Source organism: Mus musculus, chromosome 2 (assembly GCF_000001635.26).
Source record: "Mus musculus strain C57BL/6J chromosome 2, GRCm38.p6 C57BL/6J".
Classification (NCBI taxonomy): Eukaryota; Metazoa; Chordata; class Mammalia; order Rodentia; family Muridae; genus Mus; species Mus musculus.
This window is the reverse complement of record NC_000068.7, coordinates 152572582-152583019: the sequence shown is the minus strand read 5'-3', so window position 1 is coordinate 152583019 and position 10438 is coordinate 152572582. Positions and strand designations below refer to the sequence as shown.

Below are 10438 nucleotides of genomic sequence, written 5' to 3'. Positions count from 1 at the left end.
GCCAATGCAAGCTATTGATTATCTATAATCTGAAGTGGAAACTTGAGGGTTCTTAGGAAAGTCCATTGCTGGGGCAAACACATGAAAGAATGTCTCATTAATGCAGACACAGGTGTGAAAGGCTGAGGCAGACTCGTGAAGGAACGCTTCACCGAGGCAGAGGAAAAAGGATGTTCTGCTAAAGCAAGCACGTGAGAGGACACGTGATGAAGGATACTTGGCTAATGACACGCATGTATTGGTCCACCTTACATTGTGTAGTTGAGTCACATTTGTCCAGACTGCATGGAGAGAGACATCAAACAAACAAACAAACAAACAAAAACTTATGGTGGTGTCCTTCAGTTCTTGCCCCTTCCTTGGACTTGGGCTGATAGACACAGTGATGTCAACTGAGACAGACGCACGTGCTAAGGCAAGAGCCATGGTGGACATGTGATCTTTGGAGGGTATAACTAGGACTAAGCTAGGCTTACTTATAGAGCTAGCTGTGCAATACTTGGGGGGGTCTCACATCTTTGCTGATCTTTGCTTCCCTGTGAGAGGCACAGCTGAGAACTTCTCCTGGCGTTCCTCCTGGTCCCTCCAGCCAAGACTGAGGTCTGGCTGTCTCTGCTAGGTCGTGTTACCTCAGTTGCTAAACTCACTCTACTGAACTGGACTGCTGCTGTATCCATGAGGTGTTCGCAAGTGGATCGAGCTGCTGCTTGCTAACCTGTGAACTGAACTGCTGCCTTCCAGACAACACTGATGGGATTTGCTCCAAAGAAACTTTCTAAACAGCTCCACTTCCCCTGTATCCTTTCTTTCTCACTTCTTCTGCTGGGTGGTGGGATAAAAGAGAGGCTAAAGTATTTAAAAACCATCATTAAAAATAAGTTAAAAAATAAGGTTATGATAATCATTTACTAAATGGAGTAGTAGCTATTATTTATTAAGTCCGAGAATGTTTGTTAAATATTATCCTGTATATAAAGTCAGGTCCCAAATGTCACTAACCCTCCTCAGTGCCTGTCTTTTGGTGAGTTAGATCCTGACTTTTAGCAAGCTGTCATTACCCAGAATAAAGGGTAATGTTCCCAGTGTATCCTGGAGCTGGCTTTGGTGGGGATGGGTTCTGGGCAGCAGACTGAAACAGTGTGTGCCACTTCTGAAGGCATTCTTCAAAGGAATGGCATACTACTTCACACACACACACACACACACACACACACACACACACACACACACACACTCCACCCCCACTTCTCTCCCAGATCAGCGGGTAAGACTGTCCATGGAGATGTGGACAGACCCAAGTTCTCTGCTGACTTTGAAACTGCTGCACCCGTGCACAGAAGTGAAGAACAATGGTCTGTGCTTTGGAATCACTGTTTGGGAGCAGCACCTGCTAAAATTGCTGCATTCATACGTTAATATGGCAGATGAAATTCTGTACTAGTGTGATAAGCTATAATAGTCTGTTTTATTAAACAGTTAATAAATAAATATTACTAAATATCCAAGGCTGTATACTTCATAAAGAACAGAGATTTATCGAAATCAGTTTGGGAGGCAGATATTTCTTGATTAGCCATCCTCATCTGTCTCACCTCACTTGGGGACTCTTGGTGGCTTGGCATTCCAGGGGTGAGAATCACGTGGCAAAGCAGGAAGCTGGAGGTGACCAGAGGTCAAGCTCACTCTTGCTACAGCAAGCCACTTGCTTGGGATATAAGCAGAGCCCCTCACATCTTCTAACTGTGAAATCCCATGACTTTATTATCTTCTACTAGGTCCTGCCTTGGTTTGTGTGTGTGTGTGTGTGTGTGTGTGTGTGTGTGTGTGTGTGTGTGTGTGTGTGTAAGAGGCCTGTGTCAGGTGTCTTTCCCAATTACTTGCCACTTAATTTTTAAGATAAGGTTTCTTTCTGAACCTGGGCCACAGTGACTTGCCTAGATTGGCTGGCCAGAGATCCGGAAGGTCACTGTAACTTGGCTTCCAAATGTGTGCCACTGAGCCTGGCTCTTTTGTGAATGTTGGGAATCCAAACTCAAGTCTTCACATTTACACACCAAATACTTTACCCGCTGAGCCATCTGCCCAGCAGCCCTACCTGTTAAAGGCTCTACCGCCTCCCTACACTGAGAAGCCTCTAGCCCACGATCCTCCGAAGGGCACAGTCATGCCAAGTTCCCCACATCTCAGGTGAGAGAAACAAAGACAAATATGTATGATAAATACGGAAGTCTCACGTGACCCAGAGAAGGCTGCGAGAGAACTTATTATAGTTCAGAGCAACGACCCAGCACCCACAAGAGACACCTGATAAGACAGGCGGAGGCAGCAGCGGTTCCAGCTCTGAGGCCTTGGTGTGGAACATACTGGAAGATTCAAGATTTCATGAGACATACACATGTGCGTGGGGAGAAAAAAAAGGGGGGGGGGGAAGAAAGCCAAGAATGAGTAACGCTAAAACCGTAAATGTTCCTCGACACGTATCCTAAGGTAATTAACATGGGTCTCAAAGGTCTGACAGCTTCAGTTCACTCTTGAACTTCCTAGGCCGGAGGTCATGTCTGGCCAGCCGCTTTCCTTCACTCTCGTTTTGTGCTGAGATATCTGCTACTCACACTGTCCTTCGGACTGGCTGACCTTGTACAAATCCCCCTCTGCTCCAAGTCACCTCCCACAGCCCTGCTGATAAAAGGAGGCTCATCCCTACCTCAGTGAAGGAACTCTGCTGCCGTCCCCTGCAGGCCACTTACCACCTCCACCCTGGGTGGTGCCACCATGAGGCTGGCTCTCCTGCTTCTTGCCATACTTGTGGCAACGGAACTGGTCGTGTCTGGTAATGTGGGTTTTGGGGGGATCTGGGGTCCTGTCTCTGGGTTTCTTTCCTTTACTCCCATAGAGGTGACACCCAAGTCTTTCCCTATTTCGTGAAGCTTTGAAGGGTACCCCAAGATCCTGTCAGGCATGCTGCTTCTCTCTCTCTCTCTCTCTCTCTCTGTGTGTGTGTGTGTGTGTGTGTGTGCCTGCCTGCCTGCCTCTGTCTTTCTCTCTCTCAAAATCTTTTTTGCTAAGTGGGTGCATGAGGGATGTTTGTGGGGCGTCTGGTACCTCGAGGGCAAGAGTGACATTCGGGTGGGAACTTAGGAGAGTGCTGAGGGGTGAAGGATTGGGTTCTGGTTGGGGACATGGCTGGGGGTGATTCATGGGGGCTTGGTCTTCCTGACAGCATGGCAAGACGGGGATGCTTGGCTTGAGTGGTGTCGCTGCTAGCGTTAGGCTGGACTGGGCTGAGGGTGGGGGTGAGTTCTGGAGTGCGGGGTGCTTCGATTCAGCTTGGGGGTAGGCAGCTGCTGGGAACTGGCTGGTGACTTGACTAGATTTGGGTCTGGCTTGGAGTGAGGCCTCAAGATCCTTGAGTTTGCCAAGGCAGGAGGCTGACTGGATCTTGAGGTTTAACTTGGTGAGTAAGAAATCATGGAGAAATGGCTGTGACTGGAGCAAGGCTTGCTGGTTCCTGTCACCAGCCGTCTAAGGAGCTGACTCTATTTGTAATGTGATGGAGTCTCCTCTGTCCACAATTGAAACAGATGGGCACTGTCCCTTTCCCATTGGACCCAGCTCCACTAGGTAGGACCCTCACCATCACACATTTATTCTGGAGGACACACTAGTTGGGGGCAGAATGATTGGTGGGGAGAAACGTTGAAAAGGACAGTCCTTGGCTGGATATGGTGGCACACCCATTTAATTCCAGCACTGCAGGTGTATTTCTTTGAGTCTGAGGCCAGCCTGCTCAGCCTACCAAGTTTCAGGCTAGGAATTGAGATCCTGACTCAAAGAGGGCAGGGATATTTCCTGAAAGTTTCCAAGAGTCAGTCATCTCTGCCTTCCCTCTGGAACCCACTCACTGTTCCTGGGACTGGGGTCAGCACTGCTCACCCAACTGTGTGGCTCTGTTTTCCCTCCTCTCCTCCTGCCCTCTGCTGCTCCTTGAGCAGTGCTAACTCATGCCTAACAATTGTTCCTTGCCCCAAAGATGCTCGTTGGGAGGACCAACACTGCCGGTGGTACGCAAGAATGGTGAAGACAGTGCCACATGCTGCCAAAATCAAAAACACTGCTTTGTCCCTGAATGCTACTTAACACTCCCTCCTATGACCATTGATGGAGTCCTTGGCTGGGCCACTCCTATGATGACCATAAAAATCTAAAAAAGAAGAAAAGACCCTACTGTGGATAGAAAGGACATGGCTTCTTGTCCTTTAGTCTCCACACCGCATTAAAACTCACAGAATCTTGTTTGTGTTTGTCAGTCATAAAGGACTGGGGTGGGGAGATGGAAGGATGGAGTTCGGAGGCAGCGGAGAGAAGCTGTCAGGGCTGGATCTTGGCAATAGGGTCAGGAGCACAGTGTTGAAGATGCTGTCACCTGTATGAGTGCTCTATCTGCTTATACACCCACATGCCAGAAGAGGGCATCAGATCACATTATAGATGGTGGTGAGCCTTCATGTGGGTACTGGGGATTGAACTCAGAGGGGTCCTCTGCTCTGAACCCCTGAAACATCTCTCCAGACCCTCCACATTATTTGTTTGAGACAGGGTCTTTCACTGAACCTGGAGCTCATTTTTTAAATTTTATTTTTTGTGTCTGAGTGTTTGGCCTGCATGTGTGTATGTGTACCATGCATATGCCTGGTGATCAGAGGGTTCAGAAAACAGAACTAGTACTCTAGAATTGGAGTTAGGAATGGCTATGAGTCACTATGTGAGTCTGGGAACCGAACTCAGGTCCTCTGCAAGAACAGCAAATCTCTTAACCACTGAGCCATGTCTCCAGCCTCCAGGTTCCTGGTTTGTTTTGTTTTTTGTTTTGTTTTGCTTTGTTTTGTTCTTTTTGGTTTTTTGAGACAGGGTTTCTCTGTAAAGCCCTGGCTGTCCTGGAACTCCTTTTGTAGACCAGGCTGGCCTCAAACTCAGAAATCTGCCTGCCTCTGCCTCCCAAGTGCTGGGATTAAAGGCATGTGCCACCACGCCCGGCTGTTTTTTTTTTTTTTTTGTTTGTTTGTTTTTTTGTTTTTTAAAATATTTTATTTTTTAAATATTTTATTTTATTATTTTTTACAAGCTCATGGGGTTTTTCTGTTTTGTTTTCTTAAGATTTATTTATTTCGGGACTGGAAAGATGGCTCAGCAGTTAAGAGCACTGACTGCTCTTCCAAAGGTCCTAAGTTCAAATCCCAACAATCAGTGTACTTAGATATAATAAAAAAATAAATATTTTAAAAAGATTTATTTATTTTATGTATATGAGTACACTGTAGCTGTCTTCAGACACACCAGAAGAGGGCACTGGATCCCATTACACATGGTTGTGAGTCACTATGTAGTTGCTGGGAATTGAACTCAGGACCTCTGGAAGAGCAGTCAGTGCTCTTAACCACTGAGCTGTCTCTCCAGCCCCAAGCTCATGGTTTTAACCAGAACCTTTTAGTGAGGCCAGTTTGCAGCCTGGAGAGGTGGCTCGGTGGTAAAAGTGCTTGCTGTGCAGGCTCAAGGGCTTGGGTTTGGATTCCCAAGATCCACAGAAAGCAGAACATGCTGGAGTGAGCCTGTCATCTCAGTGTTGGAGAAGCAGAGACCACAGAATCCCGGGGCTCTTGCCAAGCATGTCAGCCCAAATGACCCAGGTCAGCTTCCATTGAGAGACCCTGTCTCCAAAAAGCATGGTAGACTGTTTCTGAGAACAACACCCAAGGTTGAGATCTGGCCTCCATATGTATGCACATACATGTGCACTCACACAAATAAACACACACACACACACACACACACACACACACACACACACACACACCCGGGAACAAAAATGCTCCTAAATACAGGAATGATTAAACAACCCACTATGTACATCCATGATAACAGTTCAGAATGAGGAGAGATGAACCATTGATGCTCTGAACAGGGAGGGATCCAGAGTTTGGTTGGTTATCGTTGTTTATCTTGACATGCGATTGTCCTGGTTTCAGTGAGTGAGTTTTGACTGCGACCTGGGCATTTTGTGTATTGTAAGATTCTGGCCTAGGCCCTGACATGGAGGCGGGGGTGGAGGTGGCTTCTCATTGCTACAGTGTGCTTGGAGCTCCAAGGTTTGTGTCTTTTGATGCCACCCTAGTTGGGAGGGGCATTCTCTCTTTCCTGTGTCCTTCAGTGGCATTGTGGGGCCTGGTGGCCCTGCATGATCCTTTGAGTATGTACCTGTTTGGAAAGGACCAGATGCAGACCTAGTCCGAGTCCCTGCACCTTCACACTCAGGGCTACTGGCAGCAGGTAGTGAATTAAGTCTTCTCTTCACAGTGAACGTATGGTTGGGACCTCTTGTATCTCTAGCTGTGGGTTTACTTCTGGGCCCTCTCTTTTGTCCGAATCATCTCTGTGTTGGCTTTTGTGCTGGTACCCGGCTGTCATTGTCTTCCTAATGTCCAGTGCCTTGACCTGCACACAGCAGGACAAAGAGAGGGCAGGACACTGACTTTGTCCCTCTTGACTGTGGCACTTGCTATCACCCTTCAGGTTTTTTCATGTGCTCTTGACTCCCCCAATGTATGTCACTGGCAAACAGAAATTGATTATCATTTTTATTTATTTATTTTTTATTTTTTTGGCCAGGCAAAAATCCTATCCTTCAATGCATGGGTAACAGAGGATTCTGTAGGTCTTCCTGCAAAAAGAGTGAACAGGCCTACTTCTACTGCAGAACTTTCCAGATGTGCTGCCTCCAGTCCTACGTGAGGATCAGCCTCACAGGAGTAGATGACAACACTAACTGGTCTTACGAGAAGCACTGGCCAAGAATACCGTGACAGCCTGCACACCGTGTACAGACTTCCAGGGAAGCCGTCCCTGCTGTCTGCCCCCTTATTAAAATGTATGCATCTGACAATGCTTGTTCGTTTTTCTTCCACTGGAGATACATCAGGAGATTGGGCTTTGCACGGTGAGAGGTCTGTCCCATTCTGGATGCAGCTCTGTGGGAGAAGGGTCTGGGCTCCTGAGTGACTTTCAGAGAGGAACCTGACCAGGCACTGGAGGTGGGAGAGTGTGGTGGAGACCAGGGAGGGGAGTTAAGGATTTCGAATGAGCTGTGACTGCCTATGCTATGTAGGACCCAGGGAGGCACCAGAGCAGGAGGGATGGGACAGTCCTGTAGTCTGGAAGACATAGTTGGTTAAGCCTGGAAGAGCTTCTAAGCAGAGCTGTTAGACTTAGAGGAAGCTGTCTGCCCACAGCTTCAAACTGTGAGGCTGAGATTGGCTTGATGGTTACTACAGAGGAAATTTGAATAATACATTCCATTCCCCATAATTGCTAGGTCTTTTAATTCCTAAAATTTTAGAGAACTTATATATATTATATGTAATGTATATTATATAACATATTATAATACATTACATACAATATATTATATATAATTATATATAATATATACAATATACAATAATACACAATAATAATATATAATATATAATATAATTATATATAATATATAACTTTTCTTCTCCTCCTCCTCCTCCTTCTTTCTCTCCTCCTCCTCTTTCTCTTCCTCCTCTTTCCTCCTCTTCCTCCTCCTCCTCTTCCTCCTTCTCTTTCTCCTCCTTCTCCTTTTTCTTCTTCCTTTGAGAAGAAGAAGGAAATTTTTCTGTGTAACCCTGACTGTCCTGGAACTCACTTTGTTCTCGAACTCATAGATGTCTGCTTGCCTTTGCCTCCCAAATGCTGGAATTAAAGGTATGAGAAATGCCAGTGTGGAAGTGAATTCTTCCTCAAGCGCTGCAACCCCAACACAGACCACCAGCAAATAAGGAGCACAGTGTCCACAGCACTTCAAGAGCACGGAAGACTTTCGCCACTGGAAGCATGGGGATGCTTTACACAGTAGGTTTTACCTAGAGTTACACAGTCACAGTGGGTGGCTATGCCTCATGGGTGACTTAGTCCATCCTTCTTGGGACATGAGCGAATGACATCTGATAAGTCAGGAGCTGTCAGAAACTTCAGGGACAGGGCTCTCCAGCCACCTCTCAGGTTACTTATTTATTTATTTAACACTCCTTCAACTATATTGCCCTAAGTACACCTATGAAATCTGAGGACAGATCATACTCTGATGTAGAGGTTTCCTCCGTGGTCCAAGTGATAGCATAATTTTGATTGTAGCTGTTGAGGTCTGGAACGCAGCAGACTCGGTAATATTTGCATGATCCATGGTCCATTTCTCCATCTTTGCAGTGTCTCCTGCAGTGCCCCAAAATTTTCAAGCATCTTTTCTTAGCACCGTAGTCTAAATAATCAAAGGAGAGGCCAATGATTTTAAGTTACTGTTGCTAGATGGCTATGAATCTGGCGTTCCACCATATGGTCCCACTGCTGGGACTGTGGCAGGACACAGCCCTTAGGCTCCTCCTAGCTGCAGTTTGATAATACCACGCATCTCCAAATAGCTGCTCCTGACTTTTTTTTTTCCCTACCAAGGTTTTGCTTTTCTTGAAGTGTGATTGATCACTCACCAATGAAAGTAAACTTGTTACTTAGAAGGCATTGTGGACAGTCACTACAAAGCTGTCCTGGACCTGTGTCAAGCTACCCATATCAAGAAACTCATCTGGGGCTGATGAGATGGCTCCATGGCACTTGCTGTTTAACCTGGTAGACCTGGGTTGACCCTAAGACCCTAGCATTGGAGGGAGAGGACGGACTCCCACAGTCTTTCTCTGATCTCTGTGCGTGCACTGTGGCACACACAAACCGCCCTGCAGACATTTTGTTCACCAAATCCCAGAACAGGAGGAAACAATGGACTTCCTTGAGAGTGGTCGAGAGACCTTTAAAAAGCCGAGATGCCATGAGGCTGTGGACTTTGGGAGATGCTCTCAGGAGCTGCACAAGCCAGGGAGAGCATGGAGGAAAGTCCAACCTTGTCCCTTAGCTGGAAACATGGAGCGAGACCTTGGGCCATATGGACTGTTCTAGGATTACATGACCTACCTCTGCCGCTACCCTTGTGAAAGACACAGTTTCAGTGAGAAAAAAATAGTGCTGGTTGTGTTTGGGAGAATAGCCACACACAGTCCAGGGCCTGCTAGATCTTCATTTTGGTCATTTCCCATGGTTCTGTTACCTGGTGTCACTTGGGGTAGAAGAGCAAGGACAGGAAGAACCAGCAGCAGGAACCTCATGGCTCTTGGGAGGTAGAACATCCAGACATCTGGAACACAGGGACAGTGTGAATCTGGCCAAGAGCTTTATCGGCCTTTCTGTCGTGTGGGCCGAGGGATGTGCACTGAGCCAGAGAGAGATGTAAAAGCGTATCCAAGCAAAACATCAGCCTGTTGGCTGCCGTGTGGCCTGAGCATCTGAAATAGTCCCTGAGAGCACAGGCGAAGCTTCTAAGTCACAGGCCTGGAGGACGTTTGGGAGTTCAGCGAGGGGAAACCCACATTAGGATTTCATCCTTAACTTTTCCAGGCCTTTTGTCAAGGGCTAAATCCCTTGTCCGCAGTCTCTCCTCACTCTACACTAAGCCTGCTCTCAAGATCACTGCTCCAGCCAGGCAGGGGTGGTGCACACCTTTAGTCCTAGCACTCTGGAGGCAGAGGCAGGCAGATCTCTGAGTTTGAGGCCAGCCTGCTCTACAAAAGTGAGTTCGACGACAGCCTGGACTACAGAGAAAGCTTTTCTTAGCATCGACCCCTCAATCTCTCCTTATCAGTATCTCTCTACATTAGACTGTGAGGTTGGTATGGGTTGGCACAAAGCCCCCCAAGGCACAAGGCATCGGCTCAGCGAAGGCTTATGGAAACAAAATAAACACATGTCCACATATAGAAACTGAAGTGCTAACCTCTGTTCCAACAGGGAAAGTGACTTGATAACAGAGCTGACTTGCAATAGAGTGTGGAGCTTCCAACAGACAGCCATACAAAGTTACCCACTGCTGCCGAGGATGCTTCTGTCAAAGGCATTCTGAGTAACCTTGGATGTGACTGTTCATGAGGGCATCCTGGGGACCCTGGAGATCTGGGCATTGTCTGCAGAGACCCCAGCATCGAGATATGCCTTTAGGACACAGAAAACTGGTCTACCGTTCAAGGTAGCCTAGTCTCACAATCCCTTAGTCACTTCCACTATGGCTCTGTGTTTACCTAGAAAGCTGACACATGCAGACACTCACAGGTGGAGGCTGAGTTCATGTTGCTCTTGGTTTCGAAGACAGTGCTGCACTTAATGCCAATGGGAGAGTGGTAAGCAGGCACTTCCTTGCAGTCAGTGACATTACAATTAATTCAATTGTGACCTTGGTGGCTTGAGATTGAATTACAGAAACAAGTGCTTGGAGTCCAAACCAAACCCAGCCACCTCAGTGGTTACAGTAGAAAAAGATGGT

General features: G+C 47.1%; 2 protein-coding genes across 3 annotated transcripts; one reads left to right on the top strand and one right to left on the bottom strand.

Moving 5' to 3' along the window:
* Positions 1–2707: 2707 nt before the first annotated feature.
* On the top strand, positions 2708–6934 carry Defb19 (defensin beta 19). The gene is made up of 2 exons (NM_145157.3): positions 2708–2830; positions 6664–6934. Exons 1-2 carry the CDS (start codon positions 2773–2775, stop codon positions 6855–6857), a joined length of 252 nt encoding a protein of 83 aa, NP_660139.1. The 5' UTR covers positions 2708–2772; the 3' UTR covers positions 6858–6934.
* Positions 6935–8075: 1141 nt separating this feature from the next.
* Defb21 (defensin beta 21) lies at positions 8076–10277 on the bottom strand. Of its 2 annotated transcripts, NM_207276.3 has the most exons (3): positions 10197–10277; positions 9173–9259; positions 8076–8335 (listed from the first exon to the last, which is right to left on the bottom strand). In NM_207276.3, exons 2-3 carry the CDS (start codon positions 9249–9251, stop codon positions 8112–8114), a joined length of 303 nt encoding a protein of 100 aa, NP_997159.1. In that variant the 5' UTR covers positions 9252–9259; positions 10197–10277; the 3' UTR covers positions 8076–8111. The 2 variants fall into 2 exon arrangements, with proteins under 2 accessions (NP_997159.1, NP_001366406.1); NM_001379477.1 differs by lacking the exon at positions 10197–10277 and having other exon boundaries at positions 9173–9272.
* Between the last annotated feature and the right edge of the window lie 161 nt (positions 10278–10438).